The 21,152-nt window shown below is 45.1% G+C and overlaps 6 protein-coding genes across 6 annotated transcripts, besides 6 other annotated features; 3 read left to right on the plus strand and 3 right to left on the minus strand.

Annotated features, from left to right (window-relative positions):
* Nucleotides 1–358: 358 nt before the first annotated feature.
* TSTA_023040 (ankyrin repeat containing protein) lies at nucleotides 359–1,579 on the plus strand (the record flags this gene model as incomplete). Its single annotated transcript, XM_002484439.1, has 2 exons — nucleotides 359–706; nucleotides 737–1,579. 2 exons carry the CDS (start codon nucleotides 359–361, stop codon nucleotides 1,577–1,579), a joined length of 1,191 nt encoding a protein of 396 aa, XP_002484484.1.
* Nucleotides 1,580–4,835: 3,256 nt separating this feature from the next.
* Nucleotides 4,836–5,105: a mobile genetic element.
* Nucleotides 5,106–5,550: 445 nt separating this feature from the next.
* Nucleotides 5,551–6,858: a mobile genetic element.
* A 1,423-nt stretch (nucleotides 6,859–8,281) lies between these two features.
* Nucleotides 8,282–8,301: a microsatellite.
* Nucleotides 8,302–9,631: 1,330 nt separating this feature from the next.
* Nucleotides 9,632–12,775, minus strand: TSTA_023050 (WD-repeat protein, putative; the record flags this gene model as incomplete). The annotated part of the gene is made up of 2 exons (XM_002484440.1): nucleotides 9,632–10,062; nucleotides 10,102–12,775. The coding sequence occupies 2 exons, from the start codon at nucleotides 12,773–12,775 to the stop codon at nucleotides 9,632–9,634; spliced, it is 3,105 nt and encodes a 1,034-aa protein (XP_002484485.1).
* Nucleotides 12,776–13,617: 842 nt separating this feature from the next.
* On the plus strand, nucleotides 13,618–15,072 carry TSTA_023060 (G-protein beta WD-40 repeats containing protein, putative; the record flags this gene model as incomplete). Its single annotated transcript, XM_002484441.1, has 2 exons — nucleotides 13,618–13,885; nucleotides 13,934–15,072. 2 exons carry the CDS (start codon nucleotides 13,618–13,620, stop codon nucleotides 15,070–15,072), a joined length of 1,407 nt encoding a protein of 468 aa, XP_002484486.1.
* A 350-nt stretch (nucleotides 15,073–15,422) lies between these two features.
* Nucleotides 15,423–15,551: a microsatellite.
* A 410-nt stretch (nucleotides 15,552–15,961) lies between these two features.
* TSTA_023070 (uncharacterized protein) lies at nucleotides 15,962–16,574 on the minus strand (the record flags this gene model as incomplete). Its single annotated transcript, XM_002484442.1, has 1 exon — nucleotides 15,962–16,574. A coding segment is annotated over one exon (411 nt), but the record flags the coding sequence as incomplete, so codon positions are not given.
* Nucleotides 16,251–17,990: a mobile genetic element.
* TSTA_023080 (uncharacterized protein) lies at nucleotides 16,617–18,536 on the minus strand (the record flags this gene model as incomplete). The annotated part of the gene is made up of 3 exons (XM_002484443.1): nucleotides 17,952–18,536; nucleotides 17,460–17,753; nucleotides 16,617–17,288 (listed from the first exon to the last, which is right to left on the minus strand). The coding sequence occupies exons 1-3, from the start codon at nucleotides 18,444–18,446 to the stop codon at nucleotides 16,617–16,619; spliced, it is 1,461 nt and encodes a 486-aa protein (XP_002484488.1). The 5' UTR covers nucleotides 18,447–18,536.
* Nucleotides 18,537–18,701: 165 nt separating this feature from the next.
* Nucleotides 18,702–18,729: a microsatellite.
* Nucleotides 18,730–19,620: 891 nt separating this feature from the next.
* TSTA_023090 (endo-1,4-beta-xylanase A precursor, putative) lies at nucleotides 19,621–20,383 on the plus strand (the record flags this gene model as incomplete). Its single annotated transcript, XM_002484444.1, has 3 exons — nucleotides 19,621–19,762; nucleotides 19,826–20,031; nucleotides 20,090–20,383. 3 exons carry the CDS (start codon nucleotides 19,621–19,623, stop codon nucleotides 20,381–20,383), a joined length of 642 nt encoding a protein of 213 aa, XP_002484489.1.
* Between the last annotated feature and the right edge of the window lie 769 nt (nucleotides 20,384–21,152).

The following is a 21,152-nucleotide window of genomic DNA, read 5'->3' on the forward strand; positions in this document are numbered from 1 at the left end:
TATTCAAGATTGCTTTTGGCCACTGACTGAATGTTTTCCGCAGATCCATCTCCGCGGTGAAGAAGAGAATGATCAAATTCATAAAGAGATAAATCTGGTAGTACATGTCAAAGTAACTGAGCTAGGGAAGGACCTAGATTTGTCTGCTAACATGCAAGAGCGGCTCCAAAAAGAGCTGTGCGAAATGAAGCATTGCATATATCTTTGGTTGCATTTAGTGGTTGATGACATCAAAAGAACACTAAAAGATAGTTTTTAACCAGATCAAGAACCAATTCCACTGCTACCCAAAGATATCCCTCAAGCATACGAATGGATACTCAGCCGAGTTACTCTTGATCAAAAGCCTAGAGTGGAGATGGTCCTGCGAATTATTGTTGGTGCGCGACGTCCACTGACTGTTGGGGAGATGGCCATGGCCTTGGGGTTAGCAACATCCCGGAATGCAAAAATAGCATCAGAAGCATGCCTGAAAGTGAACAGATTGGATGAGAAAATACGGCGATTATGTGGCCTCTTTGTCTTCATCAAAGATTCTAAAATCTATCTCATTCATCAGACGGCGAGAGAGTTTCTCACAGGCAAGGTTGATAGATCACCGAACTTCAAGTGGTATCTTCAGCCAAACATAACAGAGGCACTAATGGCCGAAATCTGCGTCAGATATCTCCTTACGGATGATCTGGTCAGTAACGATGGAGAGATCGTGAGAAGCTTACTTGATTATTCTGCATAGAATTGGGCAGATCATTTCCGGGATATACTAATACCAGACGCTAAACTGATGGAATGGGTTTGGGAGCTATATAGAATTACCACCGATCGGTTTCGTTTATGGTTTGCCAACTTTTGGGAAATAGCAATGCCTTATCATGAGGACACCAAGATGGACGTATTGCACTTAGCTGCATTCAATGGACATCAAAATATTCTGTGTGAGATGGCTATGAATGAGAGGGGTTCAATTGATGCGACTGATAGATCAGGAACAAACGCATTACAATGGGCCTGTATGCAGGGACATTCTGAAGTTGTCCCACAACTACTGGAAAGGGGGGCCGATGTCAATGCTGAGGGAGGAAAATATGGCAATGCTCTACAAGCTGCTAGTGGACAAGGACATCGTAAGATCGTTCAACTACTCCTCGAGAATGGAGCCGATGTCAATGCTCAGGGAGGACAATATGGCAATGTTCTCCAGGCTGCTGCTCAAGGAGGTCATTTCGATGTCGTTCAACTACTGCTCGAAAATGGAGCCGATGTCAATGCTCAGGGAGGATACTATCGCAATGCTCTCTACGCTGCTGTTAATCGAAGAAATCTTGAAATTATTCAACTACTGCTTGAAAATGGAGCCGATGTCAATGCTCAGGGAGGACAATATGGCAATGCTGTCCAGGCTGCTGCTCAAGGAGGACATTTTGACGTCGTTCAACTACTGCTCGAAAATGGAGCTGATGTCAATGCTCAGGGAGGATACTACGGCAATGCTCTCCAGGCTGCTGCTCAAGGAGGACATCTTGAGATTGTCCAGCTACTACACGACAAAGGAGCAGATGTCAATGCGCAGGGTGGATAATATGGGCAATGCTCAACATGTTGCTACTCTGAATAGATCTTGGGAGGCAGGCGCAGATGGAAGCAGCACAACGAAAACTGCTGCTGGACCACTTTTAGCTACAAGACTGTTGTTGTGAAGTAATTAAGCTATTTAAATCTATTTTCTCAAGTGTTTAAGTTTAGTACAATAGTGCACCTGCAATGACGATTTACTCCGGTATGGAAATCGTTGCGTGAATTGATCCTCAATCATGTCCCAGCTGAAATTCTTGTTTTTCAATTCAACGATCAACACATCTTCATCCGGTGAGAACTTTCGCGATCTAACCGTAGAATGGCCTTTTTGTAGAGATAGTCGAGCAACTTCCGTTTGTCCACCTGCAAATAATGACGAAAAATAGGATTGGGATAACTCTAGACAATAGACGATCTCAGATCCAACATATCGTAGTTTAAGAAAGCCTTGGACTGGGATTGACTCGCTTTCCGGATTCGTCTCTTGCTGTGGCGACTCGGGCTGTCTGGTGGATGGAGACTCTGGGGGTAACTGTTGAACTGTTTCTTGAGAAGTCGATGAGATTGTATCCGGTATATGACTCCTCTTCAACTGTTTTGCTGGTCGCAAGTATTCCCTTGATTCATCTCTATCAATGTTGTCAACATCTTCTGCATCATTCTCGTGATAAGACACAGACACATCAGGAACTTCGGCGACCTGACTCGCGCAGTGAGACTGATTATGGGACTCTGACCAGTCAGGTAATTCCTGCAACGGGTCGAAGCAACAAGACAGGGAAGGGATCACAACTGGTTAAGGCGGGGGGGGATGGAAAGGCATGCTGCTTCATTCTGCACCGAATTCAAAAATTCTCCCGATAGATATGAGCTAGCAAGCATGAAATCTTCTAGGATATCCTGTGACTCAATGCTTTCAATTGGCGAACTGCTTCCGCGAGACTCCAACTGCCGAGGGATACCAGTTGGCAAAATTTCCTGTGTTTGACCTAGACTAACTATAGGCGGTCTCGATGCAGAAGATAGCGTCGCTATATCATTCAGAGTGGAGTCCTCGGCGACTAGTGCTGATGTTGCTGTTTCAGGCATGCAGCGTGGTGATAGACCTTGATCTAGTATAGACATGACATCACTAGCTTGCGGTAGCTCTGTCTAACCTTGATTGAGTGGCTGCGAGAGATCCGCATTTTCTGCCGACATCAAGGGCGCTTTTGCGCTGAAGGCGGACGATGCACGTTCAGCTGCGATTCCTTAATCTGATGACATTGCGTGTACACTATTGCTATCGTCATCTTTGTCTCCTAATTTTTATATGTAAGCCAGAAATGGATAGGTTGCATGAATAAGGAGCGTACCTTTTACAGGTAAATGAATCAGAGACTCTTTTTCGCATTTTTTATTCTCTGTGACTGAAAAGTCATCAAACGCTCGGTCAGAATCATCTAAACAGGGGTGATTGGTATGGACTGTATCAGATGTGCTTGAGGTAGTCGGTGAAATTGTACGGTCTGAACTGTGAATAGAGGAGATAATGGCGGGCGGACGAGGGGGGAGCGTATGATGCAAAGCTGGTTGTGGGAAGGATGTGATGGAACTTAAGTGAATGGAAGGGTTTGGATTGACCTTTTTTGAGGGGTGGAGGAATGGAGTTGAACAGTTATTAAGAGATATGCTCGTTATAGGACGTGCAGGAAGTGAATGGGGACGGTAAAATTTGATGTTTTCTAAGGTAACAAGCTATGATCGTGGAATGGATATAGAGAGGTCAGGGGAAACGAGACTGATGTCTGATGGATGCACTCCATCCTGCCGAGGACTGAGAGGTCTTTATATCCGTCTCAGGATACAAAAGGTGCAAAAAGATGATTGTCAGTCTCCTCGCATGTCGCTATTGCTGCCACTGACATATTCCCCGTCACCGTCGTCTCCACCTGCAATAAAGAATGGCGGCATTGACGATGTAGTCGTTGTAATCAATGGACAGGTCGATTTCCAATTAAATGACCTAAATCCAAGCTCAAAAATAAGATATGATCTAGAAGCACGCCCGATGCTACTCATCCTTATATGCATCTCTGTTCCCGTCCCACAATTGAGGTATTGCTGACCACATCTGTAACCAATGTCGTCTAGATTACCACCTCGTTGCTGCCAGGCATGAATCAAGGAGTCCTATAAGTGGATTTGACGCTTATACGACCAACCCTGGATTAGCATCCTTGCAAACCTACCTTAATGAATGTGTCAACCCCTTTCAGCTCTGCAGCCGTAAATGCTAGCTCAGATGATGCGGGATTTTTGCTATTGGCTATACTTGCCTTCAGACCCTAGCAGCACTTCCTCAATAAATGTATTGGCTCGAATAAACGAGTATTGCGCAGCATTTCTACTGGTGGAATTAGCATCTGTGCACAGATGGGCTTATTTCTGGCGTGTCCGAGATCAGGATGTTCACCGTCCGAATAGCACATGATTGAGTCACTTGACTATGAGCCCCACTCAATAGATTGCACTGCTGAAGTTCCTAGCGGCTACATTTGTGCTAGTGAAGCCAGGACTGAGAGGAATCCGGTCTCATTACAGCCGATACAGCGAGCGAACATTGAAGGCAAAATCTTCGGTACAAGTCATCTTCCCATCATCTAAATTGTAGATGATGGCTCACTGCTGTAGTAGAACCCAAGGACTGTAATTTCTGTCAACTACTCAACTACTCAAAAGTAGTCACGGTGTAGAAGGGGAGACGGCGCAGGAATAAGGGGGGTCCGCGCAGGGGGAGGGAAGATGTTGGGATCAGCGATTCGTGTGGTTTCCCGCTAGACAAAGACAGCCGAGAAAAGGTGAGCAGCTAGAGCGGTAGAAAAGAAGAAAAAAGAGACGTGGAATTGACGGTCGTCGTTCGGGGACGCACTTGCAGTTTATATATGCCTCACCTGGTGGGGCAGCTCCCGTTAAAGCAGCGAGAGAACCGCTATCCCCCATATGGTATACACAAGTACAGTGCCTTTCCAGTAGTGTTGGCACCCTTGGTGTAAGTTTTGCAGGCAATAAACGTGGGCGGTAAGAAGGGGGGTGTCAACACTACTGCACCCCCACTGTACTTCCACGGCCTCGCGCTAAACGGTTTCGGGGAATTCCTTTTCCGTTCCGTTCTTTGGTTGGTCGGAGGCCGAAAAGCGCGCCCCGCTAACCGGCACAATTAATACTCCAAATACGCCAATTATGCCTATAATAAACTATTTAGACTTCCAGCGTGCAGCGTCTTTCAGCCTTAATAAAGTCCCAAGAGTCCTACTATTCATAGAGAACTGTCGGATTCCTAATATATCTCTCCCGCTATTAAACAACCTCTCTACATCTACCTCTGCTGCTGGTATAGCAAGGTGATCTTGTGCTACCTTGGCCATACAAGGAAATTCAAGCTTGTTGGCCTTCCACCAGTTTCTTATAAACTCAGTCTGACTCTGGTTTGGATCAAAACCAGTACTGATCGTAGGAGTATCAAAATATTGGTCGATATCTGACTCAGAGATGTTATACTAGGTAGGCTGGAATGCCTCTAGAAAGCGATATTCCAAGCTCTTATAATTTGCACTGAGAGCAGTCGATATTGTGACGGCTGCAAGAATCGCTGTCGTGTGAGCTCGGTCCTTTGTAGTGCCGCTCCGTGATCTCGTTGAGCCCTAAGCCCTAGCTGGCCGTACAACGGGATATCCCTTTGTTGTTACGACTTCCTATTTAGGCACCGACGAGACGATACGCGCTTACAAAGGGCTGTAGCGAGCTCACACACAGATTCTTCCTTTCTCCTTCTTTTCTGTATGCTTAGTTTCTTGAAGATGAGCTACCCTAGAGTTTAGGCTGAGCAAATGTCACAGATATAGGCTTTTTTTGTGCAGGATATGCTTTCTTCAGAAAAGCCCTAATTTGGATGATAATCTTCTCTCCATCTGGTAACATTTTGAGCTACTTAGTCTTGATTCGAGGGTCTAGAATGCTTGCAATATAGTATATATCATTACATTTAATATAGTCGTAATACCTTTCCAGGAGTGAGATTCCATTAGAAATAAGAATAGTTGCTTCAGCTGAGAGATTCTTCTAATCGCCCTGTCTTTCCCTGATAGCTAACAGCATAGAATGGAGCTCTTCATATAGACACGCAGCTATATAAATTGAAGGGCTATCTCGAGAGATATACTCAGTATATTTGTTAAAGGGAGCCAGAATTTTCTTAATATTAGAGAGCTGCCTCCAATCATCAGATGTAAGACGTAAGGCTTCAATTTCTAGCTCATCATTGACTGTATCTTTGAGCTGCTAACGGCACTCTTCAGCTCTCTCAATCATAATAAAAGTAGAGTTCCATCTAGTATCAACGTTGTAGTTGATAGCTTTAGTGCAGCCAGGCCGATTATCCCACTTCTGTATTCATTGGGGAGATTGTGCAATCCAAAGGATAAGTATTCAAAGCTTTACAATAGGTAAAGAAGGCACCTTAATCTTCTTCCAACTCTGCTTAGCAACATCATTAAGAAGATTGCAGGCTTCTTTATACGAACTAGCACATAGAGACTTTAATATAGCCTTCATAACCAAGTTCAAAATGTGAGCAAAGCAGCGGATTTGGGAATTTTAAGTAAATTTCATCGTTTCTTCTTGAATGATAGTCTCTGTTAGATAATCATCATAGCTCTGAAATAACTTCTGGTGAAGATATCAATGTAAAGTGTTATTATTAGATGCATTATCAGCTATAATTGTTATAATTTTATCAGATATATAAAATCTCTAAAGAGCTGTAGCTACAATATTAGCTAAATTTTCTTCTGAGTGGTTTCCTTCAATTTCAACAAATTCAATACAAGCTTGATATTACTAAAAATCAGAGGACATCCAGTGAGCATTAATTGCTAGCATTGGCAGTGAATTCTAACTTGTCCAATCATCAAGAGATAGCGCTATTGAGGAGGCTGAAGATATTAAGCCTCATAATTCACTATCAATAGCGTCAAGCCGAAGACTTAATCAACATGAGATAGTATCTGCACTTGATATAGAGTCCTGCGAACCAGCAGATCTCAACATAGTCTTAAATGAAGGCTGTTCGACGCATGTAAATGGCTAGGAGGTTAATATAATCCAATCTAAGAGAGCTTCCTCAAACGGAAGCTTTTTTTCCTTCGAAATCCATGAACTTAATAGTCCTTGGCACTCTGAAAGACCATCTTTTAAGAGCTTATAAGTCTGCTGAAGATGCTATTTTAATGCTGTAGTTGAAGATTGTAGTTTAGATGTAAATCGAAAGAATTAATATGTAGATGGTGATACAACACATAGATGTTTGAGCTCAGACCATTCATTATTCCCTAGTTTCCAGGTACTAGGTTCAGGTGTTGTTAAGAAGTATTTCCAGATCTAGCTCCACTCTCTTAGCCTAGCCTTATCTCTCTGCTTGATTTCGATACTCCCAGCCTCGCATTCCACCTGAGATATTGACTGCAAAGAATGTATTTCTGTATTGAGGTTTGATAGGCTGAGAAACATTACTGTCAGCCGCTGGAGATCCTGAAATCCTAGTGCTAGGCGATTTTGTAGTATAGACTACTTTCTTTTTCTAGGTGCTGGAAGTGATATATCCCCTTCAAAGAGACCATGTTCGTTAAGGGCCACATAATCGCGTTTTTTCTTCCTCGTATGGGGAAGTTCAAATATTGGAGCAAGTGGAGAAGTTGTCGGATTAGTTGGTTGATTCCAGGCCAATCCTGAAGATAGTTTTACTGGGATGAAAAGAAAGAAGTGACTAGCAAGATTGTATGTATTGAGTTCTGTATCTCTCTATCCATCAGGTTTCAAAGCCGGGTCCTTTATAGACACTTTTCGGCGGGGTGATTTGTGAGTCATCAAGAGGGGTAAATTTTGGGGGCTATAAGATAGGGCTTCTGATTGTTCACTTCCTTTTACTGCCTCCGGATGTCCGAATTATCTAACAGAAGTCATCTGGAATATGATATTAGTATATCCATCTTGTGCCTTGATTAATCACTTACTTTAGTTATATCTCCTTCAAAAGTGCTGGTTTTTATGACCTTTCAAGCTGACGGTTTGAACTTGTTATGGATAAAAGCGCGTATTCGTGGAGACGTGTCCGCGTGGTTTATTCGCTAAGCCTGATTAATACTATTCTTTTACTGCACCTCAGTCCTCGACAATACTATGTATGCAATTGTTGATATTTTCACTCTATATTAATTTATTACGTATAAATAAGCGTGATCTGTCAGTTAATTTAATTTGAAGCAATATAGACCTAAAATAAGGCTTTCGTGATGTTGAGGGAGTTCAGGAGTAGAAATGATATATTCCTGAGATTGACGTTTTGGAGGAAAAAATAATTTCTGTTTATATTGCCCGACAACCTGTTAGATTCAAGGCAAACTATGTAAAGTTTTATATCTCAGAATATTTCTAGCTCAGCTCTCCCTATATCTCTTATTTGATAGGAGTTAATTGTTAAATTGTACGCGGTGTTGCTATATATGTAAAATCGAGTACGTTGCTGGACATGGTGTTGAACAAAAGTACTGCCGAGTATCTCTTACCGCCTTCCCAATTGGGACTAAATCAAATAAGTTCGCGAACCTCGAATCGAATTCGAATCGACTGTGAGTTCGAATTCGTACGAATAGTCATATTCAGGATTAATTCGAATCGAATCGAATCGAACTTTTTCCTAATTCGATTCGATTCGTGCGGAGTGGTATCATACTGACAGCCTGATGCCTGGCAGGCCTTACATTTTTTTGTGGCGCAGCCTAGAACATGTCTAGTTGATGAGTTCTGAAGTATTTAAGTACCTCATAGCCCCTCTTTCACGGCTATCGACCAAGATAGCAGAGTCGGATCTCTTTTTACTGCTCAGCCATAGGTACTTCTCAATCGAGCTTTGATGGCTGTTTCATTCTCCGTACGATTAATCATTATTGTGAGCGCGAGTTGGAATTGAACGGCGACCATGACGGACCAAGAGCAGAATTCGCATTTGTCCGAGATCCCTCCTGAACTCGTGGTTATCATTTTAAAGAACCTACCAGACTTTGACAACCTCTTTGCTACTATCCGGACTTGCCGGCGTCTGTAAACTTGTTTCGAAGGCAATGCTTCATGCATTTATCACTTCAATCTCCTCCAACATCCATCAACGCGCTATTCAACTTGACTACCAAGACTGCCAAGCGAAGTCTTTTCTAAATCGAGGTTCATGTTTGATATTTCAGCAGCTGAGCTTTGCCATCAAGAACAACTATATACAAAAAGATTTTGTCGGACAAATGTTTAAGAACGCTTGGGCTTCCTTATATGACAAAGGACTTGAAGAGATACTTATTCCGCTCAGAAGAAAACTGGCATCTTCTTTGTTAAGCAATAATCGCCAGCAAGACGCTATTGACCTTTTACTGCAAATATTACGCAGAAAACCGCCATTTAAGCTATCTACCACAAACCTTCCCGGACAAACTGCCGACGATTATGTGAGAAGTGCACCAATATTTGCACCTATTGATTATCTAATATTCAAAATTGGTCCGGTGGATTCGACTCTTCCTCCAGAAATCGTCTCTAAGGAGATTGAGAGACGCATTTACCTGAAGTATGAACGGCTCACTGTATTTCCAGTCGTTCTCATCACAGATGATGGAATGCTGTTTTTCAAATCCTGCATTTTTCTATCACAGGGGATCTACAGTGAGAGTGGCATCACACTCGTAAGAATGGCCAACCCTCCCCGGAAAGTTCGTGACCATCGGGAGGTTACACAGCCGCGACACAGATACCGTCGCCTACTGCAACTTGAGGATATGTCAGATCTAGATTCCGCTCGCTTTTAAAGATTCACCAAAAAGCCGCAACAGAAACAAAGTAGAGACCTGTATGCAATCCAGTCATTACAGTCAATGCAAGTATTTCAAATTTGTGCTCCAGTAGACCCGAAGTGCCCAGCATCCTCCGTAGAGGACCAGGACTGTTAACGGCAATGGTATAGGCAACTGCTTTGCTACACATCCCAGATCTTGATTGTTTTATCGTTCGAACCCGATACCACGCGAGTGCCGTCTGGTGAGAAGGCAACAGACATAATCATGCTCTCATGGCCATTGAACGTCTTGAGGCAGTTGCCGCTGTCGACATCCCAGATCTTGACCATTTTATCGTCTGAACCGGACGCCACACGGGTAGCGTCTGGCGAAAATGCAATTGATTGGACCATGTCACTGTGCCCTTTAAACGTCGTGAGACAGTTGCCACTAGTAATATCCCAGATCTTGATTGTTTTGTCATCTGAGGCCGATGCGATACTGCTGCCATTGGGCGAAAAGACAATTGAGCTGACCCTGCCGTGTTCAAATATATGAAGACAGACACCACTATCAACATCCCAAACACGAAATGTTCTATCATCTGAGACTGATGCTATGCGAGTGCCACCTGGAGAAAAGATAATTGATTTAATCCAATCAAAATGACCATTCAGCGCCTTAAGACAGGCATTATCCCAGATGTTGACTGCACCGAATAATGAACCGGACAGCACGCGGGTGCCGTCTGATGAGAAGGCGACTGATATAACATCGCTATTATAAACTTCAAATGTCTTAAGGCAGTTGCTATCACTGTTACTGCTCATATCCCAGATCTTGACCGTTTGATCCTCTGAACCTGATGCCAAATGGGTGCCGTTGGGTGAGAAGGCAACTGATCCGACACGCCTATTATGACCTTTAAACGTTTTAAGGCACTGGCCATTATCAAAATCCCAGATCTTCACTGTTTTATCGCTCGAACCCGATGCCATATGTTTATCGTCGGGGGAGAAGGCGACGGAGGAGACAGCGCCCCCATGGGTGAGTGTCCTGAGACACTTGCCACTGTAAATCTTCCAGATCTTGACCATTTGATCGTCTGAACCTGATGCTAGATAGATGTCGTTAGGGGAGAAGGCGACGGAGGAGACAGAGCCCCCATGGGTGAATGTCTTGAGACACTCGTCACTGTTAATCTTCCAGATCTTGACCGTTTGATCGGCTGAACCTGATGCTAGATAGGTGCCGTTAGATGAGAAGACAACTGATCTGACCGTACTACCATGGCCTGTAAATGTCTTGAGGCACTCGTCATTGTTAAGATCCCAGATCTTGACCGTTTGATCGGCTGAACCTGATGCCAGATGGGTGCCGCTGGGTGAGAAGGTAACTGAATAGACACCCTTGCTATGGCCTCTCAATGTCTTCAGGTAGCTGTTGCAGTTCAGGTCCCAGATCTTGATCGTTGAATCGACTGTCTGAAAGCCTAAAACAGAAGCCACATGGTTGCCATCGGGCGAGAAGGCGAACGAGTTGGTAAAGGATCCATTGAATGTCCTGAGACATTTGCCACCGTTAACATAACTTATCTTGATGACTTTATCGTCAGAACCTGATACCACATGTGTGCCATCAGGCGAGTAGTTAACTGATCTTATTCCTGCATTATGACCTTCAAACGTGATAAAGCACTTGCCACTATCGATATGCCATATCTTAATTGTTCTATCATCTGAACTCGATGCCAAGAATGTGCCGTCAGGTGAGTAGGCGACGGATCGGATCCCGTTGGTATGGCCTTCGAATGTCTTCAGAGAGATGTTGCTATTAATATTCCAGAGCTTCACTTTTTTGTCGTCTGAACCCGATACCACATGAGTGCCGTCGGGGGAGAAGGCAACTGAATGGATATGGTCATTATGCTCATTAAATGTATCTATATAGTTTTCGCTATTCAGATCCCAGATCTTGACCGTGTTATCCTTTGAACCCGATGCCACATGGGTGCCATTAGGGGAGAAGGCGACCGAGTAGACATAGTCCTTATGGCCTGTGAGTGTCTTGAGACACTTGTCACTATCAACGTCCCAGATCTTGACCGTTTGATCGTCTGAACCTGATGCCAGATAGGTGCCGTTAGGTGCGAAGGCAACTGATCTGACCCAGCCACCATGACCTGTGAATGTCTTGAGGCACTCGTCATTGCTAAGATCCCAGATCTTGACCGTTTGATCGACTGAACCTGATGCCACACGTTTGCCGTCGGGGGAGAAGGCGACGGATCTGACTGCTTCATCATGGCCGTTGAATGTCTTGAGGCAGCCGTCGGCATTCCAGATTTTGATTGTATTATCATCTGAGCCCGATGCAACACGTGTGCCGTTGGGTGAGAAAGCAACTGAGTTAATTGAGTGGCTGTGGCCTTCGAGCGTCTTTACCGAGCTACGGTTGTGCACATTCCATATTTTAATTGTTTTATCGTCCGAACCCGATGCCACACGTTTGCCGTCGGAGGAGAAAGCAACTGATTCGACTCCTTGATTATGGCCATTGAATGTCTTGAAGCAGTGGTCACGATCGATATTCCAGATTTTCATCATTGTATCTTCCGAACCCGATGCTATACTTGTCCCATCTGGAGAGAAGACAGCCGATCTGACGGGTTTAGTATGCCCTTCAAATGTCTTAAAGCATCGGCCGCTGTTGATATGCCAAATTTTAATTGTTTTGTCGTCAGACGCTGATGCCAGACGGGCCCCGTCAAATGAGAAGGCGACCGAATTGACATGGTCACTGTGACCTTTAAGCGTTTTGGGGCTGCTGTTACGGTTCAGATCCCAGATCTTGATCGTTTTATCCTTTGAACCCGATGCCACACGTTTGCCATCGGGGGAGAAGGCGACCGAGTAGACATAGTCTTCATGGTCTGTGAATGTATTGAGGCACTTGTCACTGTCGAGGTCCCAGACCTTGATCGTTTTATCCTTTGAACCCGATGCCACACGCTTGCCATCGGGGGAGAAGGCGACCGAGTAGACATAGTCTTCATGGTCTGTGAATGTATTGAGGCACTTGTCACTGTCGAGGTCCCAGACCTTGATCGTTTTATCCTTTGAACCCGATGCCACACGCTTGCCATCGGGGGAGAAGGCAATCGAGTAGACATAGTCTCCATGGCCTGTGAATATATTGAGGCGCTTGTCATTGTCAAGGTCCCAGATCGTGACATTTTTACCCTCTGAATACGCCGCTAGTCTGTTGTCGGGTGAGAAAGCGACCGAGTAAATTTTACCGCTGTGTGCGTGTAGAGTTTGTGTACAGTCATCATTTGACGCCATAATATTGACAATTCAGATTGTTGCTGACTTTTGTGGAGTAAAGTGCCTAACACGTCAGATTGATTACTCTGACTTTTTTCCCAGGAGTAGCGTCGCCAATAATATATCAACCTCCTTGACTGAGGCAATGCTATAACACTATAACAGAAGAGAAGGGGCAACTAGGTACCTACCAAATGCCCAGGCCGCGCGGTTTAGCTGAATTCACTCGTTCAGGTGGCCATGACCTGCTGCATCAGCACCAGCCCTATTTGGTAGAATCCATTACCAGTTGTATGCAGTTGCATATGTGACGCACGTGAAGGTCCACACTCCACAGCAACTTCCTCATATTCCTCCGAAGTCGCCAATATCTAAGTGCTACTCAATATTATCAACCTATATTAATATGGCATCAGGTAGCAACGCCTTCCTTGGGTAGAATTAATCGGAGTCTACAACGAATATGTCTGTACATATCTGTCAGCCTGCATATCGCTAAGGCAGTTGGTCATAACCAGCACGCACTAGACTGTGTACGGATTACTATATTTGGTCTAATGGCTTATGCATCCATCGATTCTCAGAAGTAGCTAACTGAATAGGGTTAGTTATAGGTGTAGTAGCCTCAATATTGCTCACGGAGAGATCAGGGAAAATAAAATTACTATTGTCATTATATGTTTTCCTTCCCATTGCGATTATGTACTGCTCACGATACCCTCTATTCTCTCAACTTAGCCATCTACCTCTTTGTTGTATTTCTTCACTCGCCTTTCAGGCCACAGGGCGACGCGGCCTACGGGATTACAGATTTTAGCACACCGTCAGTCAGCTGAAAAGCGCTCTGACCTATGCGCGTTATGACACCAAATCTTGAACGTGTACAGAAATCAGATGACAGTGCCGTCAACGTCCAGAATGTTGGCAGTGGCAGCTGCCTTAAAACATTTACAGGCCATGATGACTGGGTCAACTCAGTCGCCTACTCATCTGACGGTACATGTGTGGCATCAGGCTCGGTAGATGAAACAGTGAAAATCTGGGACGTTGACAGCGGCAACCTCCTTAAGACGTTAAAAGGCCATGGTGGCACCGTCACGTCGGTAGCCTTCTCACCTGATGGTACACGTGTGGTGTCAGCTTTGATGGAATCAGCGGGTTGTTGGAATTCAACAGTCGAAGTCTGGGACGTTGACGGTGGCAGCTGCCTTAAGACTCTAGAAGGCCATGATGGCTACATCACGTCGGTTGCGTTCTCACCTGATGGTACACGGGTGGCGTTAGGCTTGTTTTCTTGGGCAGTCAAGATCTGGGATATCGGCAGCGGCAGCTGCAAGGAATTCCTAGGCGCTAGTGGCACAGTCTCGTCAGTTACCTTTTCACCTGACGGCTCACGTGTAGCATCGGCCTCGTGGGATTCAACAGTCAAAGTCTGGGACGTTGACGGTGACAGCTGCCTTAAGACATTAGAAAGACATGGTGACTACGTCACGTCGGTTGCCTTCTCACCTGATGGCAAATGTGTGGTTTCAGGTTCGAGAGATTCAACAGTCAAGATCTGGGACGTTGACAGCGGCCGCTGCCTTAAGACACTTATAGACCATAGTAACCCGGTCCTCTCAGTCAGTTTTTCACCTGCCGGCTCACGTGTAGCATCGAGCTCGGAAGATAAAACTGTGAAAATCTGGGACGTTGACAGTGGCAGCTGCCTTAAGACATTAGAAGGCCATGGGGGCGCCGTCACGTCGGTTGCCTTCTCACCTGATGGCAAATGTGTGGTTTCAGGTTCGAGAGATTCAGCAGTCAAGATCTGGGACGTTACCTGCCTCAAGACGCTTGAAGGTCATCGTGATTGGATAAGATCAGTTATGTTCTCACCTAGTGGTACACATATAGTATCACTTTCCGATGATAGATCAATTAAAATCTGGGATGTTGACAGCGGTGCCTGTCTCCAGACAATTGAACATGGTAGGGTCAGCTCGGTTGCCTTTTCTCCTGACGGCACGCGTATGGCATCAGGTTCGGACGAGAAAACATTCAAGGTCTGGGACGTTGAGAGCGGTACCTGTTCAAACACATATGATCACAGCAGAGTCAGGTCGGTTGCCTTTTCACCTGATGGCACCCGGATAGCATCAGGTTCAGATGACGAAACTGCCAAAGTCTGGGATGTCAACAGCGGAAACTGCCTCATGACGTTCAAAGGGCATAGTAGCGTGGTCAGAACCGTCGCTTTCTCACCTAACGGCGAATGTGTGGCCTCCGGTTCACACGATAAAAAAGTCAAGATTTGGGATGCAGTTACTAGATAGATATATCAGAATCTATCCTCACTAATAATATTCTTACCAGTAGCAGCACTAGACTACGCACCCCACTTCTTATCTTAGTATAGGTCATATTATTGGCTTAACAGGTAGACGCCCTATACCGTCCCTCACCGCCTGCAACACAGAACCACCTGAAACACAATTTTGACGAGTTACTATACAAGAGATTTTGAAGCTTTACAACACCGATAAAATATAGCACATCCATGGTGTAACACTAAATGAATATAAGAAATCGAATAGACACAAAAATTTAGTCCCGAATACCTAGGGCGGAAAAGTATCCTTCATAGATCAATATCCGCGTGGCTGAATTCCATTACCGCTCCGCACGAATCGAATCGAATCGAACTTTTTCCTAATTCGATTCGATTCGAATAAATCCTGAATATGACTATTCGTACGAATTCGAACTCACAGTCGATTCGAATTCGATTCGAGGTTCGCGAACTTATTTGATTTAGTCCCAATTGGGAAGGCGGTAAGAGATACTCGGCAGTACTTTTGTTCAACACCATGTCCAGCAACGTACTTGATTTTACATATATAGCAATACCGCGTACAATTTAACAATTAACTCCTATCAAATAAGAGATATAGGGAGAGCTGAGCTAGAAATATTCTAGGATATAAAATTTTACATAGTTTGTGTTGGTTTAGCTACGTCCCGTATCACGAAGCGTAGGATATCGTAAGCTAGGGCGATCCAACTGCCCTACGTGGTGAGCCTTGCTATATAGCACGAAATGTAATATTAAAAAAGACTGACCCCCGAAACTAGAAGGGGGGCGGGGTGCCTAGATACATTATATGGTGTTGGTCGCTCTAGCGCACGGAGAATAGTAATCCCGACCAGTTCGCGTACGAATTGACGGCGTGCTACAGCGCCGTATAGTGATTTGTAAGATCGCTATTCAAACACTGGCAGTCTTCTAAGGAGCGGAAATACAGTAAGGAATGACAATAGTTGATGTAGCAAAGGAAATATCAGAAGAATGAAGCAAGAGTAACAGGTGCAAACCGGGGTAAGGAATGACAGTCTATGAAGCCAGTGTAGCGACAGGTGTCGCAAATCATACATTCTTTGACTCAGAGGTGCGCTTTGTTGACGGCCTTTCAACCCAACCGTCAACGTCAATGCGTAGCTTGTTCATATCGATAAGCTCTTGTAAAGCGCGACAGGGCTTACTCTTAGTCATCGCGTTGGCAGGGTTGCTGTTGCCGTTGATCCATCTCACCTCCGTGATCTCTTGTCGTTCGTACGATTGACGGAGGCACATGAGATCGATCATAAGGCGTTTTTCGCGGGTCGTACCCAACTTGACGAGGCATTCGTAAAGGCTCTTCGAGTCGGTGCAAAGGACTAGCGGGAGCGGCTCCAAAAGATGCAGCAGCTGGGTGAGGGTTGATTTGATTGCTGCGGCCGCATCGAATCCATTGGCCATACCGTACATTTCTGAAGCGAGCACGCTTCGGGTAATCCTCTTACACTTGGTGGAGGACCAATGGAGGATATTCGCATTATTTCATGCGTCTGCGAGTACGATAACGTGGCCAATTTGGGAAGAAGAGTCCTTGTTATTAGCAAACGAAGCATCAACGAATGCGTACAGTTTTGCAGTCCGTAGATCGATCTTGACGAACCGTAGCCCGCGGGTGGAATTGTCAATCTGCCATTGAAGTCGTTTATTGAGCGCCTTTATATCCTCTTTTCCCGGTTGTGTAGCTTGCGCTGCGAAGGATAGATCGAACGAGGCTTCGGGTTGTGAGACGGAAGCAATATACGCACCAAGGGCTCGTTGGGCAACGTACTGTTCGTGCGGAGATGCGTTTTTGCGAACCTTGCCACGGGAGCTAACCGTATCCGAAGGGTGATCTTGTACGAGCCAAATGTTCTTACAGGTGCGTTCTTGGGTAAGAGTAATACCCTGGGCATCCTCTGTAATTACCGCACCATTGAATCGTAGCGATTTGCCAGTTATAAGCTGTTCACAGGGCTTACAAAGAATATTTGCACGTTTGATTTGCTCTTCTTCTCGTGCGGCAAAGGCTTCGTCAGCGACAATAAGTATGTCATCTGTTTGCATGCCGATCACACCAAATCCTTGCTCTAGATTACAGCAGTGAAGGAGGTATAGATTGTACATGGAGGTCTCCATACCAAGTTGCTTGGTGTGGTACTTATAGTAGGTGTGAAACTAGTGGTTGCCTGCTTCAGGGATGCCATATAATAACCGTACGACTTTCAAGAATTTGCAGCCGGGGAAAAAGTGACGCAATTCAGGTAGTATTTAAATGTAAAATTCGCGGTTAAGCTTTGTCGTCAACTATATATAGGCCTGCGTGATGTCGCAGATCCAGAACCATACTCCATCTTTGCTTATCCCAATACAGAGAATCAGGCGTTGGCTAGAGCGCTGAATCGTAAGTAACTGCGTTAGTACAAATTCTTTATCCTTGTCGCTATAGGCTTGTACGACGAGCCACGATTTCTCGAACGCTTTGTCGGTGCCTTTATTCTTGACCTCGTTGACGAACCTGAAGCCATAGATGCGGGCATCTAGCAGGATATCCTCTCGATTGACGGCTATGAATATGCCTCTTTCCAATAGTCCGGTAACCTCTTTGCGGCGCGATTTGTCAAACTGGCCGTCGCCAGTGAGCTATACGAGTTGGGTGAAGATATCCGCGATTTCCTTTAAGCATGTGTCGTCAATCTCTTGCAAGTACGTGAGGTCATCTCGATAACGGGATGGTAAACAGTGCTCGCGTTGAGGACGTGACGGTTATACTTTGGCGTTATTAGGCTTGGACGGTGGTGTAGCGACTTAAGGTGTGGGAGTTGGTGCGTTTAACAGTACTATAGGTGGTGCTTCCTCTGGAGCTAGCTGCTCGTCATCTTTATGCTCCAAATCGTCATCTTTGTAGTATGGTTTAACAACAGTTAACCTAAACTTTGTAAGTCCGTTGGGGAGCTCCACGGTGCACATTTCTCCATCAATTGATATAAGCTTGTACAGTCCTTTCCATTTGCCGGGGTATCTAGTCCCACCTTCACGCCATACAAGCACGTCTGAATTGAGAGGAAGACGGTGCACGAGCGTAGACGATAGTCCATTACGAGTATTAAGCGCGTTGTTGACTTGGCGTATGATGTGAAGCCTTCGTACTTCGGTCATTGCTTTCTTGATTGTAGCAGCGCGTTGAACGACCATGGATGCGGGAGGACTGTAGTCCGTCATTTGGGGGTACGCTCCAAAGATGAGAAGTGTAGGAATGTAGCCATCTGGACCTGCGGTATCGTTGACAGCTTTAATGGCCATTTGAAGCGCCATTTCAGGTGCAAGCTCTGGCATCTCAAGCTGTTGTTACTGCTCCGGCTGAGCCGGAGCTCCCAGCTTCTCAACCAATCGTACGCCGTCAATTCCGCTGCAGTGGTTGTGGTGCTGAAGGGCATAAAATAAACCGATGTCCTAGTCGTACTGCTAGTTAATTTTTTGTATGAGAAATATATGCGGATTCGAAAAATGGGATTTGAAATCAATATAGAGAGTTATTTTTCGGGGAGGTGGGCGGGTTGCTTACATGGGCGGGTGGCTTACCGATTACGTTACTACTAACTACTACTACTACTACTACCATTTTGATCAGCTCACCCTGTAGGCTAGTTGGATCAGCCTTGCACCAATCCTTGCTTCGTGTTCTGGGACCGTGCTAAACCAACAGAGGCCAACCATCTGACTACGGCAGTTATGTAAAAACGCCAAAGAGTCACTTCATGTAGCTAGTATTATGACACCCAGGGCTTACCCCCTGGCGGCCTTTGTCCCAATAGGGAATGGGTAGGCAGTGATTAATTACAACCTACGGCCGTTAAACAATGACACACACACAGTCATACGGGTAGTAGCGGTTATTTTTGTTTAATTAATAAAAGCAGAGGAGACCTGTTTGCTGTTTTTAGGCTGCGTTCAATCGCAAGATCGACAATCGAGAGGAGAGGTGCGGAGAGGAATCAGACTTAAAACAGGACATATAATAAACGTAACTTATAATTAATCTATTAATCGAACAAACTTTCAAAAATGCATAATGCGGGGTCGGTTAATTGCTCATTTCCAGACTCTCAGTACTATTCCCCAGATATAGGCTATTTGCGGGAGGGGAATCCCTTAACAGTGCCGAGTCCTGTATGGTGCACGTAAAGTTCGGACTATCCTCACCAGAAATATAATGGTAGATTTGTTTTATGTTACTAGATCTACCAGATCATAATATCCGTCAATCTGCAAACAAAAATATTGATCTAGATATTTTGGCTAAATAGATCATTCTATAGGAGAGATATATTTTCAATTAAAGGCTGTTTGTTTGTTTCGGCTATATAATTAGCGTTGATCACAAAAACCAATATATATACAAGATAAGTTCAGCAGCTTCGTTCTTATGCCTTTCAAGCATAACACTCTTGCTCTTTAACACAATTCCTTTTACAGCATTGTTTCTTGAGGAAATCTTTATTCAGACATTATGATCTCTTTCACCACTGCTTTTGTTGCTGCTACGCTTGCAGTTGGCGTCCTCGCCAGCCCTGCGGCAGCACCCGCCGCGCTTACCAAGCGCAATACACCCAACTCATCAGGCACGAACAACGGCTACTTCTACCAATTCTGTATTTACAATGCCAGCATTAGTTCTTAATCCTCAAAAAGCTTAGTGCTAACCTAACGTTGAGGGGATGATGGCTCCAGTGGCACTACTACCTACACAAATGGGCCTGCTGGCGAATACTCCGTGAACTGGCAGAATGTTGGTGATTTTACCGCAGGTAAGGGCTGGTCACAGGCTGAGCCCAGGAATATCAGCTTCTCTGGTAGCGTCAACTGTGAGGGCAACTTCTACCTTGCTGTATACACTTGGTCAACCCAAGGCGAGAACTATGTAGGTCCTCTCTGCAGACTAACGCAATGATATGTGACTGCAATCTGACCCAGGATAGATTCTCGAGGACTACGGCACCTACAATCCGTGCTCTGGTGGCACGAGTAAGGGCAGTCTTTACAGCGATGGGAGCGAGTACCAAGTCTGCCTGGTCGACCGTGGCAACAACTACCTCCAGAACTGGTCTGTCCGCCAGAACAAGCGTTCCTCCGGCACTGTTACAACGGCAAACCACTACAATTACTACCAGTCTCAGGGTATGACCCACAACCCACTTAGCAGCGCTGTTTATCAGATTGTGTCGACCGAGGGGTACGGCAGCTCCGGCTCCGCTGACATCACCGTGAGTTAGGCTTAGAGGGTTAGGGTTAGGAGGGAGTCAAAAGTGATGGCACTACGCTAGGCATTAGCGCGTAAACTGTATGTATTTCAGTTGTTATAATACAGAGCTAAACCAGAGAGGATCTAGCATTCAGGTAGATAAGCAAATAGGAGAACTCCAAATGGTAGTTAGCTGTAACCAATTATGGTATACATTTCTAGCGCTCTCTAGCGTACATTAGTGTTGTGCCGTCACTTTTGACTCCCATCTCCATACTTCCTCCACTACGGGCACCACGAGCTCCACTCCCCCACTACGACGAGCAGCAGCTCAGGCACTGGCGCTGCTCACTGGAAACAGTGCGGTGGTATCGGCTGGAATGGTCCCACCACTTGTGTTTCGGCTTATACTTGCCAGCAAATAAACCCGTACTACTTTTAATGCTTGTAGATGAATGCCTTTTCATTAGGAGAGAGGATGTAGGTAAGCAGGAAGATGAAAGGTGTAGTAGGAGGTTTGGCAGGAGGAATTATCAATATGACAGAAGCGTTCGGTATTCTCAGATCTTCACTAACAAGGATACTATTGTTAACATATAGAGACTGAAGCTTGAGAAGAGAAAGCAATCCTATCTACGGGGAATGATAGTGTGCATGGATTCCAAGGTCGGAGTCTAAATATGGTGGTAGGTATGACAGGTCAGATAGAGCCGGCATGAGATAGATCAAGTCGGTAGAACAGGAAATTTGACCTGTTTACTTAGTTGATGTGATCTGAAGAAAACAAGGACAAACCCAGA

This window comes from Talaromyces stipitatus, genomic scaffold, assembly GCF_000003125.1.
Source record: "Talaromyces stipitatus ATCC 10500 scf_1105507295549 genomic scaffold, whole genome shotgun sequence".
Taxonomy (NCBI): Eukaryota; Fungi; Ascomycota; class Eurotiomycetes; order Eurotiales; family Trichocomaceae; genus Talaromyces; species Talaromyces stipitatus.